The 20,823-nt window shown below is 40.3% G+C and overlaps 3 protein-coding genes across 3 annotated transcripts; 1 reads left to right on the forward strand and 2 right to left on the reverse strand.

Annotated features, from left to right (window-relative positions):
* Positions 1 to 1,889: 1,889 nt before the first annotated feature.
* On the forward strand, positions 1,890 to 2,282 carry LOC109190278 (uncharacterized mitochondrial protein AtMg00810-like). The gene has a single exon (XM_019340756.1). It carries the CDS (start codon positions 1,890 to 1,892, stop codon positions 2,280 to 2,282), a length of 393 nt encoding a protein of 130 aa, XP_019196301.1.
* A 1,444-nt stretch (positions 2,283 to 3,726) lies between these two features.
* On the reverse strand, positions 3,727 to 5,246 carry LOC109190289 (protein CDI-like). Its single transcript, XM_019340765.1, has 2 exons — positions 5,237 to 5,246; positions 3,727 to 4,550 (listed from the first exon to the last, which is right to left on the reverse strand). Exons 1-2 carry the CDS (start codon positions 5,244 to 5,246, stop codon positions 3,727 to 3,729), a joined length of 834 nt encoding a protein of 277 aa, XP_019196310.1.
* Positions 5,247 to 15,994: 10,748 nt separating this feature from the next.
* Positions 15,995 to 16,477, reverse strand: LOC109190297. The gene has a single exon (XM_019340772.1). It carries the CDS (start codon positions 16,475 to 16,477, stop codon positions 15,995 to 15,997), a length of 483 nt encoding a protein of 160 aa, XP_019196317.1.
* Positions 16,478 to 20,823: the final 4,346 nt, after the last annotated feature.

Below are 20,823 nucleotides of genomic sequence, written 5' to 3' on the forward strand. Positions count from 1 at the left end.
CTCGGTCACCCTCACAGTCAAGCTCTCCAAAGTGTCTTACAGGATTGCCCGGTTGAATCTAATAAAAATGTAGTTTCTACTTTATGTTCCTCGTGTCAGCTTGGTAAATCATGTCGATTTCCATTAGATAGAGTACCAAAATCTAGTAATAATGTATTATACCTCATTTACACAGATATTTGGGGCCCCGCACCTGTTCTTTCTGCGTAGGGGTGCTGCTATATTGTACTCTTCGTAGATGATAACACCCGCTTTTGGTATTATCCTCTGAGACTCAAAACTGACATTTATAAAGTGTTTGACAATTTACGGGCTATGGTAGAACGTACCTTTTCACGTTCTATCAAGTCCATCCAATCTGATTTTGGGGGGGGGGGGGGGGGAGGAGTATCTTCGCTTACATAAACTCTTTACCTCGTTAGGGATCGTTCACAGAAAGTCATGTGCCTATATACACGAACAAAACGTCCGGGTAGAGCACTGGCATCGACATATCGTCGAGACCGGTTTGGCTTTAATGGCCCAAGCATCTGTCCCGCAACGGTATTGGGACTATGCGTTTGAAACAGCCACTTATCTAATAAACCGTCTACCATCCTCCTCGCTACAGTTTAACACACCCTATTTCCAACTATATAAGTCGGCCCCTGCATACACATATCTACGTGTATTCGGGTGCCTTTGTTATCCATATCTCCGGCCCTATAACCATCATAAAATTGAATATTGGTCAGCTCCTTGTGTCTTCTTAGGTTACCCACCGTCGTTTCGGGGTTATCGCTGCATGGACCCAAACACTGGGAAAACCTATGTCTGTCGCCATGTCCGCTTCGATGAAGCTAACTTTCCTTTTGCAGTAGCTCCTTCTATGCAGGAAACGGCTCAAACAACCACGACTAGTCCACCTTGGGGCTCTAGTCCTGTGCTACATGGTGGAGTCCAGGCTATACCTGCACCTCCGCCTCCTCCTAGCTCAAGTATCCCAACTCGTGCACCCAGAAAACAGTGCACTAGGACCGAGCCGCAACAGCGGGCGCATGTTATGCGCCTCCGACACATGACACGGGCACAGGCGAGCAATTTCATGCCTTAACTGCTTCCTCCGCTACTGCGGACTCCACTTGTTACTCTAAGGCAGTAGGGCACACTCAGTGGCGTGACGCCATGGACCAGGAGTTCAATGCGCTATTGCATAACAATACCTGGCGTCTGGTACCCGCCACACTTGGAATGAATATTGTAGGGTAGAAATGGGTGTTTCAGACGAAGCACAACGCCGATGGCACCGTTGAGCGCTATAAAGCGCGGTTGGTGGCAAAGGGGTTTAATCAGGTAGCAGGCGAAGACTTTTTTGAGACTTTCAGCCCGGTGGTCAAGCCGACCACAGTTCGGCTCTTACTCTCCTTTGTTGTTTCCCATGGCTGGACTCTCCGGCAGTTGGACGTTCATAATTCCTTCTTGAATGGGCACCTGACAGAGACGGTTTATATGAGTCAATCACCAGGATATGAGGATCCTGATCACCCGGATCACGTTTGTCACCTCCAACGCTCCTTATATGGGTTTAAGCAGGCCCCGAGGGCTTGGTTCAAACGCCTGCATGATTTTTTGCTTGTTACAGGTTTTGTGGCATCCAAGACAGATGTCTCACTCTTTCATTATTCAGCAGGTGCCTCCCGGGCATTCTTACTTGTCTATGTGGACGACATCATCATGCTCGGGGATGACACTGCCTTGATTGATTCTCTTCTTCAACGTCTTGCTTCTGCGTTCAAGATACGGGATCTGGGAGACCCAACTTTTTTCTTGGGATTGAAACTCTATCTATTTCAGGGGGCATGGTGCTCACACAACGCCGGTATATGCATGATATTCTACCGTAGGCAGGCATGACGGATTGTAAACCTCTAACTACCCCCGCTTCTGTCACACAACCGGTCAGTAGCTCCACTGATCCCTTCAACAATCCCACACATTATCGACGCATAGAGGGGGCACTTCAGTACCTCACTATTACTCGTCCGGACCTATCCTGCGCTGTCAATCGACTCTGTCAGTTTATGAACACTCCTACCGACGAACACTGGGGGCTCCTTAAGCGCGTTCTTCGTTATATTAAGGGTACACTCGACTACGGCTTACGGCTTTCCTCATCATCATCGTCTGACATTCATGCCTACTCTGACTCAGACTGGGCCGGCTGTCCCGTTGATCAGAAGTCCACTAGTGGGTACGCCGTGTTTTTAGGATCAAATCTTGTTTCCTGGGTCTCTCGCAAGTAGCGCATTGTGGCTCGGTCGTCTACTGAGGCGGAATATAAAGGGCTTGCGGATGTATGTGCCGAGGTCACCTAGGTCATGTCCTTGTTACGGGAACTGGGTCTGAGCTCTTCTACTGCCCCGACTTTGTGGTGTGACAATTTGGTTCCCACCTACCTTTGTGCTAATCCGGTGTTCCATGCACGCACCAAACATGTTGAAGTGGATTATCATTTTTTCCGGGATAAGGTCTCATCTGGTGAACTCCGCGTCAATTTTGGGTCTACCAAGGAGCAGATTGCGGATATCTTTACCAAACCGCTTCCGGCTGTTCGCTTTGGTGTTCTACGTGACAAGCTCAATGTTGTCGCACACCAACCTTGTGCTTGAGGGGGAGTGTTAGTATAAGTTATTATTATTAGTATTGTTGTACAAATATTATGTGGCTTAGATTATTTGATCTAGTCTTAGGCCTATTAGTTAGGTTCTGTATTCTACAGTTTGTTGTTGAATGAATTGATCCTTCCACGCTCATCCAGCACACACGTTAATCACAAGAATGGCCGGAAACAGTATGCTCGAACAGCTCGGTCCAAAGTATATATTAGTAGATTCTGGATAAGAAGACATGATTGAGTTTTGACAACTGCATTGTAGGTGTTTCACCTAATGATGTGGTGGGCTCCTTGTGGGCACACACTACACCTAATGTGGTGGGTTTATTGTAAACACCAAACACTAGTCCTCCCACCTAATGGACCGCTAAATCATCGTAATTTATCCCTTCATTATCCTGTTGGGTTGGGGTGTGGGACCTGAGGGCATGATTGGAGAAACAAATAACAAGCACATAAACCTGGGCGGGTGTGGTTGAGTGGAAAATGACTCATTCATTCTTAACCAAAGGTCAAGGGTTTGATCCTTGGCTTTGGGTATGGAACAACCTCCTTGGCTTTGGATATGGAGCAGCCGTAAATCTCCAGGCCAGCTGTCCCACCCAAAAGAGGTGCCTATAATTCAGCAAGGAAATTAGTGTTCGACGATGGAAACCTTGGGTACACCCAAAAAATAACAAGCACATAATGCACCAATGAAGAAAGAGGCAGAAGATAACAACAAAATTAAACCTGGTAACCACTAACAACAGTTACTGGATTGATTACTGCATGAAGTAACAGACATGACAATAATTGTATTGTGTGAATCAATACACTATGTGACACATACATACAGTATTACATCAACCATGGTGTTGATCTGCAACCACAATAGCTACAAACTAGCTTATTGCAAGAACTCATCAATACTACACTACACACAAAGCATGAAATCAATCAATTTGCATTATTAGTTTATTACCCCATCAACGTAACATTATATTTCTCTCTACCTATCCCGTCACAGGTGTAGGCTAGAATATAATGGATGAAAGCTAGCTAGCTAGCTTTACACAACACACTACATCGGCCTAATTCTTATTCTTCTTGTTCTTGTAGTCTTCCAACTCCTCCAACCACACATCTCCAAACTCACACTCCTTCCAGGCCTCAAACCATGGTCCCCCGAGGGTGTAGTGTATTGCCTTTGGGAGTGTCGCAGGATTCCCCTCCACAACCTGGTTATGCCCTACTAGGAAGTTCCACACAAAGGGCACATCCCCAATCTCTCCATCTTCCAACCACATGAACCTATGCAGAAATGCCCCACACTCAGAATTCACCACCTCTGGTGTCAGCACCCTGTTCTTAGGATGTCCACAGTTGTATACAACCATGGACGACCAGTTCTTCCTAGGATACACTGTCTGCACAGCCCCATCCATTTTGGTGGTCTCTTTTGGGGCATAATCGTGTTGGACACATATCACAGCGTACTTATCATCCGCTAAATCTCTCAGTTCCTTAATGTCGCCCAAGTACAAGAAATCACAGTCCACAAACAAAGCCCACCCCTCGTAATCTGCGAGGTATGGGGTCAAGAAACAGGTGAATGAGAACTCAGTGCTCTCTAGCTTCCCTCTCTCGCGCCAGTAAACCCCTCTCTGTCGCAGCTCAGATTGCTTGATGGGGTGGATTTCAATGGGGATTGAAGATCTTTTCACAAGGGAATGGCGACAAACCTCGTACGCAATGTCCTCCCGGGGATCATACCCTATGAAGATCTTAAACGGCTTCTGGGCGCCACTCTCTGAGTCTGATGATACGCCACCGCCATTGCCGTTGCTCAAACTCTCCCACGACGTCTTCTTCTCCACCTCCAAACCGTTCGTATGCAAATCTTGAAACACCGAAGCTATTACATTCCAAAATCCTCACCTCAAACCTGCAATTCAGACATATAGTAAAATCTCAAGCGTGTACCCAGATTGAGAAATGTGAAAAAGATTGTGGCTTTACCAGTACAGTAGTCAGTCAGATCTTGGGTGGACCGTGGACTAGGACGAGAACAAAACCGCACAAAAACAAAAAACAAAAAAAAAAAAACAAAAAAAAAAAAAGAGCAGAGCGGAGCAGAAAAATATTTTCTTGGCTGGAATTGAAGAATAGAGTCAAAAGATTTCATAATAAGATCAGAGGAGATTCATTGTGATAAGAGGAGGAGGAGGAGGAGGAGGATTTGTTATCACTTATGCTTGGGGGATATATCATATTATCATATATTAAGACTCCACATTTATAGGGGCAGTGATTCTATATATCAAGACGTCAATTTCGGGAGTTATATTTTGGGGCCAACTGCCAAATATATGTACTTATTATTAGGACTATTAGGACTCTATTATCCATATTAGACTGGGACTATATTATTCGTGTTAGACTAAGATTTTATCTAGCATCTCTATATATTCGTTCCCTGTACTCTCAAACATTATTATTGAATACAACACAATTATATTCTCATCTGGTATCAGTTAGCCAGGGTTTTCCTTTCCAACATCCATGTTCCTCACTTCGTAGCAGTAACCGATGGCATCAAACCAAGATACATCGTATCAGAAGCGGTCTGGTCAACGACGTGACGCTGATGATCCGTGTCAAATTTGTAACGGTTTCGGCCACACGGGAGCCAATTGTGTTTGGCGTTATGATGATCCGTGTCAAATTTGTGACCGTTTTGGTCACACGGGAGCCAATTGTTTTTGGCGCTATGATGATCCGTGTCAAATTTGTGATCGTTTTGGTCACACGGGAGCCAACTATTTTCGGCGTTATTCAGGGGCTCCGGGTTTTCAGGCTAATGTGGCCGTCTATGGTGATAATGGTGATTCCAACGGTCCTCATCAGTGGTTCCCTGACACTGGTGCTACAAATCATGCAACGCCTGATTCTTCTTTGATGACTTCTGCGACAAGTTATGATGGCCCAGAGACTCTGCGAGTCGGCAATGGTACAGGTTTGCCTATTGTTAATGTTGGTTCTGCTTCGTTAGCCACTGATTCTATGTCTTTTAAGTTACATGATGTTTTGCATGTCCATGGTCTCTCTTCTTCTCTATTATCTGTCCAGCGTTTTGCAAAGGACAATAATGTTTTCTTTGAGTTCCACCCTCTTTGTTTCTATGTGAAAGACGTTTTGACCAAGAAGGTTCTTTTTAAGGGACATGCGTCTAGGGGTCTCTACACATGGCCTGCGTCTTCTGCTTCCCCTGCTGCATTTGTTGCTGCACGGTCCTCTTACGTTTGGCACATGCGGTTGGGGCATCCTCATTCTCGAGTCTTACGTAAAATTTTAGCGTCTTCGTCTGTTGGTACATTTAATTCTAGGGATCTTCCCAATGTCTGTTCCTCTTGTCAATTAGGAAAATCTTCTCGTTTTCCTTTGTCTCGTGTAGAAACTACTAGTACGCATCCTTTGGAATTAATTTATTCAGATATTTGGGGCCCTGCGTCATTACTTTCTGCGTCTGGCTTTAAATAATTTTGTGTTGTTTGTGGATGATTACACTCGTTATATGTGGTATTATCCCATGCGTGCTAAATCTGATTTGTATGCTATATTTGATAAGTTTCAGTCACTAGTTGAACGTTCCTTTTCTCGCAAGATTATTTCTTTTCAATCTGATTTAGGGGGAGAATATAAAAAGCTTGGTTCCACTCTTGCGTCCTTATGTATTCGTCACAGACAATCATGTGCGTATACTCATGAACAAAATGGCAGGGTAGAACGTAAGCATAGGCATGTTGTTGAAACGGGACTAGCATTAATGGCTCAATCCTCTGTTCCGTCTCGTTTTTGGGATTATGCTTTTGAAACTGTGGTTTATCTAATCAATAAAATGCCCACTCCTGTCTTATCTGATAAATCTCCTCATTATCTTTTGCATCGGTCTCCTCCATCTTATTCATATCTGCGTGTTTTTGGGTGTTTATGCTTTCCAAATCTGCGTCCCTATAATCGCAACAAACTACAGTTTCGGTCATCCCCTTGTGTCTTTCTAGGATATCCTCCATCTTTTCGTGGCTATTGTTGTTTAGACACTAACACTAACAAGGTTTTTATCTGTCGCCATGTGCGATTCGATGAGGCTGTCTTTCCTTTTGTTGCTTCTGTGGATTCGCAGGTTCCAAAACCACGCCCGGAGCCGTGGGGTGTTGCACCAATTGTTTCTGGTGGTGATCCGACTATTGTCACGGCTCGTGACCCTCCTGTCGCGCCCATAGCCGCTTCTGACCATCACCGCCAGCAGCCTGCTACTGCCGAGCCCGTGACCGAGTCCGAGCGGACAGTCACGGACCAATCGGCTCCTCGGCCAAGAGGCCGGCCCCGTGGTCGGTCTCGTCACGCGCCCTCACCCGTTCGCTCTCATGGAATGAATACGAGAAGTTCGGGACCACATGATCATGTTGCTTTATCTGCTGCTGCTGTTACTCCTGAACCTACATGTTTTACTCAAGCGGTTAAATTTCCTGAATGGCGGAATGCAATGGATTTGGAATTTAATGCCTTGGTGCACAACAATACATGGAGGCTTGTTCCCTTTAAATCAGGTATGAATGTAGTTGGATGTAAGTGGGTGTTTAGAACCAAGAGAAAGGCTGATGGTTCGATTGAACGTTACAAGGCTCGGTTAGTTGCCAAGGGATTCAATCAAATTGCCAGCGAGGATTTCTTTGAGACCTTTAGTCCCGTTGTTAAACCGACTACGGTATAGTACGTCTTCTTTTATCCTTAGCTATTTCTCGTGGATGGACTATTCGACAGTTGGACATACACAATGTTTTTCTAAATGTCAATCTCGCTGAGACGGTTTATATGCGCCAGCCCCCTGGTTATGAAGACAAAACGATGTCCGGGCACGTTTGTCTCCTTCAACGTTCTTTATATGGGCTTAAGCAAGCTCCCCGTGCTTGGTTCACTAGTTTGCATGATTTTCTGGTTTCTGCTGGTTTCTCACCTTCCAAGACGGATGTCTCTCTATTTATATATTCACATGGCAATACTCGTTTATATTTTCTGGTTTATGTGGATGATATTTTGGTTATGGGATCTGATCCGGCTCATGTGACTGCTCTTATTGACAAGTTGGCTCTTGAGTTTAAAGTTCGTGATATGGGTGTGCCCTCATTCTTTCTGGGTATTGAGACCATTCCGTTGTCTGATGGCATGCTTATGTCTCAACAACGGTACATGAAGGATATTCTAAAACGAGCAGGTATGGTTGATTGCAAGTCCGTGGCTACTCCGATTTCAACCACGAAGGCCGAGACTGATGCCGTGGTACCATACGCTGATCCCACTCAGTATCGCAGCTTTGCAGGTGCTCTGCAATATCTTACGGTAACTCGGCCTGATCTTTCCTATGCAGTCAATCGTTTGTGTCAACACATGCACTCTCCCTCTACTGCGGATTGGGCGGCTCTCAAGAGGGTGTTACGGTATGTAAATGGGACACTACATCTTGGTCTTAAGATTACGTCTTCTCCTTCTCTAGATATTCATGCATATTCTGATTCGGATTGGGCTGGCAATCCTGATGATCGCAAATCTACTAGTGGTTTTGCTGTATTTTTGGGGACCAATCTTGTCTCATGGGTTTGTCGAAAACAACGTACTGTGGCTTGTTCATCAACTGAGGCTGAATACAAAGGACTGGCTGATGTCTCTGCAGAGGTTACTTGGCTCGTCTCTCTGATGAAGGAAATCGGGTTTGCGCCACCTTCTGTGCCCAAACTCTGGTGTGACAATCTGGGAGCTACTTATCTGTGTGCTAATCCGGTGTTTCATGCTCGCACCAAGCACATTGAGATCGACTACCACTTTGTTCGTGATCAAGTCGCGAAGAAGGAATTACAAGTCAATTTTATTTCTACCAAAGATCAGATAGCGGATATTTTTACTAAGTCTCTTTCGTCTGTACGTTTTAATTTACTTCGTTGCAAGCTCAATGTTTTGGCTGACCAACCTTGTGCTTGAGGGGGAGTATTAGGACTATTAGGACTCTATTATCCATATTAGACTAGGACTATATTATTCGTGTTAGACTAGAATTCTATCTAGCATCTCTATATATTCGCTCCCTATACTCTCAGACATTATTATTGAATACAACACAATTATATTCTCAATCCTTATTATTATATGGTTTATACAAAATCCGGATAATACATGCTTGGCTAGTATTTTGATAATCGAGGACCAAATTGGTGAAATCCTCATAGTCGAGGGACCAAATTGGTAATTAACTCTTTGGACAATTTAGGTCCCTTAACTTTTGAATTCTTTCCAATGTTGGTCTTTCCGTCAAATGAAGGTTAAGTAGATGTTAAATGTAGGGGTAAAGTAGTCTTTTCACCTGCTTAGTGTATAATTACTCATATTTCTCCCTTGTATACGCGATATATATGAAGGTAATAGGGAACGACGAGGAATATTCTAGGGCTTCGACTGAGATTATCTTTGTATATATCGCGTATACAAGGTAGAAATATGAATAGTTATGCACTAAGCAGGTGAAAGGACTACTTTACCCCTTCATTTAACGTCCACTTAACCTTCATTTGACGGAAGGACTAACATTCGAAAGAATTCAAAAGTCAAGGGACATAAATTGTCCAAATTAAAAGTCAGGGACTAATTGTAGAAAATCAATATAGTCGGAGGACCATTGCTGGAATTAACTCTTTCTCAAATTGGTCCCTTGACTATTAATCTCCCCAAAATGATCCTCTGTTAGCTTTGGCATTAAGCTGGTTTTAAAATGAAGGGTAAAACTGGAAATTTAGGTTTTGCACTCCAATTTAAAGCAATATGTGATTCCTTTCAGTAGTCTGATATTTCTCCAAATTATGTTTTTGCTCTCCTAAATCTGCAATCAAAATGTGGGATAATCAACTAGAAGGCCAGAAATCTTTGCCTTGGGAAGTTTATGGATGAAGTTGAAGATGAACTTTTTTGACCTTCTAGTTGATTATCCCACATTTTGATTGCAGATTTAGAAGAGCAAAAACCTAATTTGAAGAAATATGTGCGCGAACTACTAAAAGGAATCACAGATTGCTTTAAATTAGAGTGCACAACCTAAATTTCCAGTTTTACCCTTCATTTTAACACCAAAGCTAACGGATCACCATTTTGGCGTTAAATTCAAAAGTTGGAGGACCACTTTGGGGAAATTAAAAGTCAAGGGACCAATTTGAGAAAATGTCATAGTCGGAGGACCATTTTGGGAATTAACTCCTAATATAAATTTGGTTAACTCCTAAATCTGCAATCAAAATGTGGGATAATCAACTAGAAGGCCAGAAATCTTTGCCTTGGGAAGTTTATGGATGAAGTTGAAGATGAACTTTTTTGACCTTCTAGTTGATTATCCCACATTTTGATTGCAGATTTAGAAGAGCAAAAACCTAATTTGAAGAAATATGTGCGCAAACTACTAAAAGGAATCACAGATTGCTTTAAATTAGAGTGCACAACCTAAATTTCCAGTTTTACCCTTCATTTTAACACCAAAGCTAACGGATGACCATTTTGGCGTTAAATTCAAAAGTTGGAGGACCACTTTGGGGAAATTAAAAGTCAAGGGACCAATTTGAGAAAATGTCATAGTCGGAGGACCATTTTGGGAATTAACTCCTAATATAAATTTGGTTAAGATATCAAATATAAAAATCTGAAATATATTAGATTTAAAAGTAAAAATTAGTGTTAATTCCAGTTTTGATCCTAGATTTATAGGTGGTAGTCCACTTTTATTCATTCTTTTTAAGAATATCCATCTTTGGTCCTAGTATTATTGTGACAATACCATCTTTGGTTCTCTGTCAATAAAATTATTGGAATATCATTAAATACAATGACATTTGATCCTTTTGTACAAAGTGGGTTGAACCACTATATTTTTTAAAAAAAATTACAATTGAATACCTAAATGCCCTTGTATTTATGGAACTGTTTTGTTGATGGGGGGTCAAAAATTGTCATGCCACAATAATACTAGGACCAAAGGGAGATACTTTGAAAAAAAATGGACTAAAAGTGAATTGCCACCTATAAATTTAAGACATAAAATGGAATTAACTCTTTAAAATTATATTTATTTCATTTAAACCAAATATATCTAAAAATATTTTAAATATAAGGTCTAAAAATAACTTGAATTTACAGTTGCGTTAATTTTATAACGTCAGTCTAAAAAATATATTTGAAAAAATTGAGTGTTAATAAACAAGTTTATTAAAAAAAAAAAAAAGAAGCAAGAATAAATACTAAAAAATTTAAAAATAGAAACGGAGAATAGTTTCTTGAAGTAAACGGACCCACAATTTCTAGTGCAAAAAGAGTCATAGAACATATATTTTTCTAAAAAAGAAAAATATCGTGATAGTAGGCAGTACTTATTATCACGGATAAACAAGTAATTAATATATATAGACATATAAATAGGAATGCAATCACCTCACCAAAAAAAAAAAAAAAAAAAAAAAAAAAAAAAAAAAAAAAAGGAATGCAATCACATATAACAATTATTGTATAGCATGTTAATGTCAACTCTTATACTTAGGTTTTGTAGATTAAAAAGAAAACACACATTACTATACATGAATGAATACTGTGAGTAAAAGGGGAAAAAAGAACAAAGTAACATTTATATTGATTTTCAATCACATTAAAGTACAAATAGTAAAATGACAAGTAGATGTTTATGGTTTAGGCAACTAGTATCATCATTTGCCTTTCATTTTAATTAGTTAGTTTCATCATGCACAAAGTTAATTTCAGAATAGGAGTATGATGTGTTTGTCTCATATATGAATTAGGAATATGATTGTCTCATACTAGGAATAGGAGTGAAGCGGGTATATTCATTGTACATGATTAGATGCCTATAAATATATGGTTGTATCCCTAAGGGGTTGTATCACCACTATCACCATAACTATGAATAAAGTAATAGTTTCACTCCCGTGGACGTAGGCACATTGCCGAACCACGTAAGTCTTGCCTTCTTTTACTTTCTACCATTATTATTATTGTTTCTTGTTTCTTGTTAATCTCAACAAATTGGTATCAGAGCACTGTTGAGATGGTCAGTTCAAGTACAAAATTCGAGGTATCAAAGTTTGATAGTACATGGAATTTTGGGTTATGGCAGTCTAGGGTAATGGATTTGTTGGCACATCAAGGTCTTCTGAAAACTTTGAAGGCGGAAAAACCAGCAAATCTGGAAGAGGCTGATTTGGGGGAGTTGAAGAAGCAGGAAGCTATGGGTGGGATACATGCTAATGACTCTTATTATTGTGAAGGTGATGTTCTAGCGGTAACTAGTGACAAGATCGAACATTGTTTGGATTTGTTGGGTGTTTCTAGATGCTAGATGAGAAGGTGGTGAGGGGCGCTGTAGTGTTTGGCAGCGCGGATACCAGGAGGGGTCGCGGACATGGCCGGGCTTGGCGTGAGTCACGACTAGTATGACGAATTTCTTAGGACAAAGTAGTTCGTGAACATGCACAGGGAAACGTTTGATGCTGCGTGGTGCGTGTTGCTAGCCAGTGGACTGGTCAGTGGAGCATTGGGAAAGGCACACGGGTTTAGTGTGACTTTGCAGGGGCGCTGTTGTGTTAGGGGCAGCGTGGATACTAGGAGGGGACATGGACCTGGTATGGGCCAAATGCAGGAGGTCAGCTGAACGGGACAGTTAGCATGAGTCGCGGCTGGTATAACAAGTCAACGGCTGAGGGACGAATGACTTAGGGACAAAGTGGTTCGTGTACATGCAATGTGAAATGTTTGATGCTGCGTGATGCATGTGGCTGGCTAGTTGAGATGAGCATGGTTGTTCCTACCAATGTGTATATGCTAGATAAGTCTTTTCTCCTAAAGGGCATATTTGTGAAGGTAGAGATAGTTAAATAAGTATTTTCTCCTAAAGGGCATATTCGCCAAGGTGGAGATTTGTTGAGTTATCTTTTCTCCTAAAGAGCATATTCAACAACAGCATATTCGACAAGGTGGAGATTGTTGTGTTTGTCTCATATATGGGTTATGAATATGAGTTTGTCTCATACTAGGAATATGAGTGAAGCAGGTGTACCCATTGTAAAGGGATCAGATGCCTATAAATATATGGTTGTATCACCACTATCACCATAACTATGAAAAAAGTAATAGTTTTACTTCCGTAGACGTATGCACATTGCCAAACTATGTAAATTTTACCTTCTTTTATTTTCTGTCATTATTATTGTTTCTTGTTTCTTGTTTCTTCTTAATCTAAAGAGAGTACATCATAAATATTTTTAAGTAGGCACTACGTATTATCTCTGATATGGAATTACTATATAGGCTAATAGGCATATAGATACGAATGCATTCGTAGTTAACAAATACTGCATGTCATAATAAAGCCAACTTATACTTAGGTATTCTACATTATAAAATGTTTATTACTTAGCACAATTATATTAAATACGGTGAGTAAAAGGGAAAAAAAACATTTATATTGATCTAAAATCACATAAAAATACAAAGGGAAAAGGATCAAATAAGTCTCTAAACTTCACTTGAAAAGTCAATTAGATCATTAAATTTTTAAAAAGTACAATTACACCCTTTAACATATTAAATGGAGTCAATGAAGCCTAACAACTCATAAATGACCTGCTATTGTATGTCATTTCTGTATTCCGGCGAAATTCCAGTGGCCAGTTGGCCGTAACCGCCATCGGGAGAAAACTTCGGGTTCCGGAGATCATCCACGTAGTTAACGAGAACTGTACGACAGAGACGGGGAACTGGCTCGAATTCCTTGACGGTAGCTTCCGGCCACGAAGCACTATCATCGCCGCTGATGTAAGTGCACCGCCGCCAACCCTACCGCATGCAGCCCACCACCACCACTCTTCCCACCCCACATGAAACCGACATAACAGAATCTACTCATCCCTGGTTCTAGTTTTACGATCGATGAATTGAATTAGATTAAACGCAGAGATTAACAATTGGATTAAGAATTCTTTTGAATTTAAGCATTATATTAATGGAGGAATTTGAAGTCGCGGACGGCGGAAACCAAAATATTGGAAGAAACGCGTTGAATTTCAAAGATTATAACTTTCTTTAATCCCATAAACTTCAGCTAAGCCGTTGAATCTTCTTCCACAGTTTTCCATGGACGCTTCACACAGTCAATTTCCATGTTTTTACTTTTTATAATGAAAAAACATTCATTAAATAAGAACGTTCTTAAATTCTAATGTTGGGTAAAGCTTAAATCTTCTGACAATTTGTCGCCTTCCGCTGGGGAAGGACGCCTTCTCTGATAGTTGGCGACCGAAGAGGCCGGTTGCCGAAATTTTGCTGGAATACAGAAATGGCCTGGAATAGCAGGTCATTTACTAGTTTATATTTTATTGACTCAATTTAACATGTTAAAAAGTGTAATTGTACTTTTTAAAAGTTTAGGGACTTAATTGAGTTTTTAGGTAAAGTTTAGGGGTTTATTTGACCCTTTTCTCAAGTACAAATAGTAGAATGACAATTAGATGTTAAGGGTTTAGGCATCAAAAGGTAGTATCAGGATATCAGAATTTCATTTAGTTAGTTTTTTTGAAAGATAAAGAGATAGATTCATTAACAATCAACCAACAATGAAATGCAGGCCGGTGGCTCAGTGAACCACGATCCAAAGTCAGACAAAGAACCAAATGTCTGTGCTAACACGTGGGCAACATAATTCGCTGACCTATTGACATGGCGAACACACACGTTCTCAATGTCAGTAGCAATCTTACAGCATTGCTTAATAATCAAACCAGCTTAGGAGAGGTTCAAATTACAAGAATTGAAAGCTGAGCAAAAATTGAGGCAATCGGATTCTAAAATAATATTATTGAAATGGTGAGACTTGAGCCACGTTAGTGCCTCCTTGACCGCCATTGATTCAGCCATATAGGGGTCGTTTCTACAATCAAACTTCGCACTACATGCTGCCACAAACCTTCCATCGGAGTCGCGTAACACTGCCCAAAACCGACACCATTACCAAAAGTAGCTACGTCCACATTAAATAATGTAGTTTGTAGGAGGTGGAGATCAGTTCGTTGAGTTCAAAACAGCAGAAGGTTGAACTATGCTTACCTCGTTACACAACTGCATCCACGACGTAGTCAAGGCTTCTCATAGAGTCCATTATGGGTGCTGCATTTCTCCAAATAAGCTCATTACGTGCAGTCCAGATAATCCACAATCTAGCTGCGCTGCTGCCTTTATCAACTTACCCACCTGTAAGGTACAAAGCATATTATTCAGGGACAGCGCCAATCCTCACACTTGTTTAGCCACATTACAGTCACAGAACAGATGATCAATTGTTTCATAGTCACTTGAGCAAAAAGGGCATCCACCACCCACCCAAACATGTTTAGATTTCAGATTTTCTCGCACCGGATCGGAAGTACGTTTCTCATGCACATCCAAAGAAAATTCTTGACTTTTGGGGGATTCGCAATTTCCAAAGCTTAGACCATTCTTTAAATTGCGATTGTGAATCACCATTCCAGCTTGCCGACGTCAACAATCGATAGTCGTGTCGCACATTGTATTTGCCTTGCACATCATTTCTCCAAAACCACTCGTCCTTGTATTCTGGTGAGACGGTTGTAGCAAGAATCTTAGGGATACACAAAAAGAGACAATGAACATATATTGTCCCAATAAAACGTATCAAGACCAACAAGCTTCCGCAAAGCTTGTTAAGGTGGGAAGCACCGACAAGAACATTATTACAATTACTTTCTGAAAAATATTTATGGCTATTAGGACAGTACACTCCATATCCCAATCCTTTTCAATTAATATGACTAAAAAAACACTAAAAAAAGAGAATGCTTTATAAAATTTTGCAACTAAGCGTACTAGTATAGTACTTGTGCGATGCACGGGATAAATATTGTTAAATTTATTGTTCAATTGTGTTAAATAATTAAGATTGAATTTAATATTTTCAGAATATTTTTATTTTTATTTTTATTTTGCAAATTGAACAAATAAAAAATGAACATGTAAATGGTACACAATAAATACTGAAATTAATCGGACAATAAGTTTTCAAGATAGCGTTGTATCTCAGCCATTTAGAATTACATGTAAATGTAATGAATAGGTTTGGATAACCTATAAACTAATAAATAGTCATGGCATCTTAGTAGTTTTAATTTGTATCATGTACCTTGCTCTGCCTGTAAAATTTGATGGTAAGATTATTCTTTTCCCTTGGGAGCTAGGTTCAACTTCACCTCACGTCAAGGCATCTGAAAGACCTTTATATGCCTCACATCTCAAAGCTTTTTGATTTGACCTTATATAAATAAGCCTAGAAGATTCAACCATCGTGTACGCATCCACCAAGAATTGTTGGAATAACCTCCTAGCATACATTAAAGTTGAGATCTCATTTAACATTTCATGAATACGGAACGCAAAGTACTCCCTTTGAGATACACTTTTTCTTGCAAAATGTTGGTTACTAACATGTGTTGAAAAATGTATATCCCCCCTGAATCCATCCTCACCATATGTGAATAAAATTGGGTATTGCAATGGTAAGTATGATTGATTTAATTCACTTATTCGTTTCAAAACTCCAGACTTAGACTCTACCAAAATGTCACGTTCACCCATTATAGGGTCTAAATTTCCAACAATGAGAGCAGCAACCTCTGATGCAGTTGGTAATGTATAAGTCCTTGCATCTGTAGTCCTCCTACCTATTAGCCTCATTTTAATTTGAGCTTGTGGATTAGAATCAATAAATGACTTAGCCGGCCATACGGAATGACTTCACCAAAACACTATTATAATCTAAAACCTCCTTAATATCATGAACGACCACAACATGTAGATTCACTTTATCGTTGTCCGCCCTAAAAAATTTATACCGACAAATATTACTATTAGAATGTCATAATATTATGGTTTTTTTTTTTTAAATAAAAAAAATATTTCATTGATATAATAGATGCATGCTCCAATCAATTTGGTGTGTTTCCTTTTGCATGGTATATGTGTTCCACTACCTTGTCATGTATAATAGATGCATGCTCCAATAAGTTTGGTGTGTTTCCTCTTGCACGGTATATGTGTTCCACTACCTGTGAAATAGGAGAAAAGAGCATAACAAACAAAATATAACACATTACCCTGAATTACCCATAATTCAGCTCCAAACTCAATTTAATTGAGTTATACAACTGAAACCATGTAACATATAAAATTGATTTCATAAATATATTTAATATAACATCCGGGCATGATATCTCATCATGCCATTAAGAGAAATATACCTTAACAGGCATAACTGTCTTTCAATCATCACAATCCCAAAAAATATATATATATATATATTTTAAATCCTTCATTGTCTATATAACACACCACAACTGATCAATGTCTCAAGACTGTTGGAATTTTTAGCTAAAAATGGCATTTTGAGTGATTATTTTGTGGTGCAAATATATGTGGGTCCACTTCCGATTTGGGTCGGGTTAAAGTGGATTCGGGTTCTTCGTAGTGAGACGAAGAATTTGATATAATGTACGCTCAAAATGGATAATAGGTGAATGAGAAATTGATTCTCAAAGTGAACCTATTTGAGAGAAGTCAAAAACTTAAGTTTAAATGCTAATTGGAAATTAGCATTTTAATAACTTTCGTTTGCACGAAAGTTGGTTGGAAGCTTAAGTGTAATTAAGCTTGAAAAGCTTAATTGAATTGGGATGCATTCGTGCTGTGATGATGCATGGACGAATGTATTAAGCCTTAGTAGGCTTAATTAGTGAAATGGAGTTTAGCTCCTCTCGTGTGAGCTCTCGTGCAGCACCAATTTGGTGCTTCTAGCACGAGTCAATGCTATATGCATTGATTCGTGCTACACCATTTCGGTGCTTGCGGACCACTCGGGTGTGGTTTCGGTCCCAATTCGTTAAACTTTCGGGTTTGTACGGACTTCTCTGTCACTCAGATATTTTGAAACGGGTCGTTGTGGTCGGTACGAATTAATCGCGTATTAAGTTCGTGACCGTTGGAATTATTTCGATAATAATTACGACCGTTTCAAACGTTTTAATTCAATTTTTTTTAATTGGATTAATGTTGGTTAATGGCCATGAATATGCTTTAATTCCCTTCTCCTACAAATAACTTGGTGGTTGGCAGAATGTTTACATGTGAGTTTTGAATCAACCAAAACTGTTTTGTTTTCTCTCCACTCTCATCCAGTTTACAAAAGAAAAGAAATTCTGCCAAACATCTTCCATAAAACATCGGAGTGCTCAACTTGTGTTCTAGTTCGCCGGGCTTTGGGTTGGAGTGCTCGAACGCCAAAGTCGTAGTCCGTTTTATCCTGGGAGACTGACGCCACAACGATCCTAGCACCCTCGGGAGGTGGCGAATCGGTTTTAAGGAGAGTGTGTGTACACACGACTCGGGCTTCCTCTGCTTCTTCTTGTTTCTTCGCGTTGGGTTGAAACCTCAGGTTAGAAACCCGTTCTTGCTTATTTTTTGTTCTTGGTTTCGGACCAAGTGGTAGGATTAATCTCGGATAGATTAAATCCTTGTACTAGTTTCGTACTAGTTGTGGTGGGATTATTTTGATAAAATAAATCCCTTTTTGGTTAATATATATACGTTGTATATATATGTAATTTTGGTTTCGTACCAAAATTGGTTGGAATTAATTTTCTATAAATTAAATTCCATTTTTTTGGGACAAATATATATTATATATATATATTTTTGTGTATCGATTTATTCACCAATTTCCAACAATCTTAAAACCGACTAATTTTTTTTTTGGTGATTAAATCGATGGATTCCACGAGTGGTGGAACCGTGAATGCTGCTCATGGTGCACATTCAATTGGTCGGATCGGCAACGTAGTTGCACAATCCGAAACCCCGGTGAACTTTGGTTCGGAGACCGGTGGTGGCATCAAAGGGTATATCCCTACGATGAAGGTACATGGGACGGTACCTTGTGGATTGGTCGAAAGACCATGGAAATTCAAGATGTTGAATTTCGAAGGGTTGCAACTTAAAATGTTGTACAACCTAATAATTCTCGGCATGTCATGGTTCTTGACCGAGATGGTTCCTAGTGGAAAGGAACACGAGTCTAACGCTCAAACTGTTAGCATAGTACGGATTTGGAAATATTTGGTTTTCCTATGCCTAAACTATGTTTTGAATGGTTTGTGTGACTCGTTGTGCGAATCTTTGGACCTAAAGTATAAGAGTGATAACGCTAAGGCAAAAATGTTTGTCGTTAGCCGATTACTTGAATACAAGATGGTGGATTCCGGGATCGTCCTAAGTCAAGTTGATGAAGGAACGATCGTGAGTGAAGCCTTTCAAGTGGAACCTAGTATCCATTTGTTGCCTTTGGGCAGAAAGGACTTCAAGAAGCAATTCTACGGAAAATGCTTCAATTGTGGCATTGTGGGTCACAAGTGGGCTGATTGTAAAGCACTTAAGAGGAAGAATTGTAATTCTGAATCTAACGTGGTGCGGGTCAATCAGAATGAGTCCGAAATCATCCTCTCGGCAATGGTGACCGAGGTAAACCTGGTTGGTTCGAACCAAACGGAATGGTTCATTGATACGGGTGCGACCCGACATATGTGTTCCAACCGTAAGTTGTTTACTACCTTCGAGACGACTAATTATGGGAAGGTATGGATGGGAAACTCTGCTCAGTCTACTGTGGTAGGCATGGGCAAAGTAATTCTCAGAATGACCTCTGGGAAAGAGCTGACTCTGAACAACGTCTTGTACGTACCGGAGCTACGGAAGAACTTAGTTTCTGGTTCATTGTTGAACAAGAATGGCTTCCGGTTAGTGTTTGAGTCAGATAAGGTTGTTTTGTCGAAATCAGGAACGTACGTAGGCAAGGGTTATGTGCTAGATGGGCTTTTTAAGCTCGATGCAATAACTGTGATTAATAAGAGTATTATTAATTCAGCCTACTTACTTGAGTCTTCGTGCTTGTGGCACGGTAGACTGGGTCATGTTAATTTTAATTCTATACGTAGATTAATTAACTTGGACCATATTCCTACATTTCAAGTTGATAAGCACAAATGTGAGATTTGTGTTGAGGCAAAACAAACAAAAATTCCTTTTAAATCGATTGAAAGGAAAACGGAACCACTTGAGTTGGTTCATAGCGATGTATGTGATTTTAGATCAATACAATCGCGCGGTGGTAATAAATATTTTATCACGTTTATCGATGATAGCACACGATAATGCTATGTGTATTTGCTTAAGAGCAAAGACGAGGCCGTCGATAAATTCATTCTTTATAAGAATGAAGTGGAAAACCAACTTAATCGGAGGATTAAGAAGGTTAGAAGCGATCGAGGTGGTGAGTACGAAGCACCTATTGGTGACTTCTGTGCAAGTGTAGGTATCATACACGAGCGTACGGCACCTTACGCACCTCAATCGAACGGTGTTGCCGAACGGAAAAATCGCACATTGAAAGAGATGATGAATGCGATGTTGATAAGTTCGGGCCTACCTCAAAGTATGTGGGATGAGGCGATTTTGACAAGTAACTACCTTTTAAATAAGGTTCCCCGCAAGAAGCTCGATAAGACTCCTTATGAGCTGTGGAACGGTAGGAAACCTTCCTACCAGTACTTGAAAGTGTGGGGGTGTCTTGCCAAAGTTTTGGTGCCAACACCTAAGAAAATAAAGATAGGTCCTAAAACGGTGGACTGTATCTTTATTGGCTATGCACATAACAGTAGTGCATATCGGTTCTTAGTACACGAGTCCCATAATCCGGACGTACATAAGAACACGATAATTGAATCAAGGAATGCATCATTCTTTGAAGATGTATTTCCGTGTAGGTCCAGTGAGGGACCTAGTACGTCGAAACGAGCATTCGACGAGGCTGTGGATAACGGCAGTGGAGGGTTTGAAATAGAACCCGAGCTCGAAGCTAGACGTAGCAAGCGAGTTAGGATTGAAAAATCCTTTGGTCCAGATTTTCTGACGTACATGTTAGAATGTGATATGCACATTATAACTTGTTTACTAGAAAATGAACCAGATTTTCT

This window comes from Ipomoea nil, unplaced genomic scaffold, assembly GCF_001879475.1.
Source record: "Ipomoea nil cultivar Tokyo-kokei standard unplaced genomic scaffold, Asagao_1.1 scaffold0202, whole genome shotgun sequence".
Taxonomy (NCBI): Eukaryota; Viridiplantae; Streptophyta; class Magnoliopsida; order Solanales; family Convolvulaceae; genus Ipomoea; species Ipomoea nil.

Bases quoted from the DNA above. Each gene is read 5' to 3' on its own strand.
- LOC109190278 (XM_019340756.1), top strand. From the start codon at position 1,890: ATGACGGATTGTAAACCTCTAACTACCCCCGCTTCTGTCACACAACCG.
- LOC109190297 (XM_019340772.1), bottom strand. From the start codon at position 16,477: ATGAGGCTAATAGGTAGGAGGACTACAGATGCAAGGACTTATACATTA.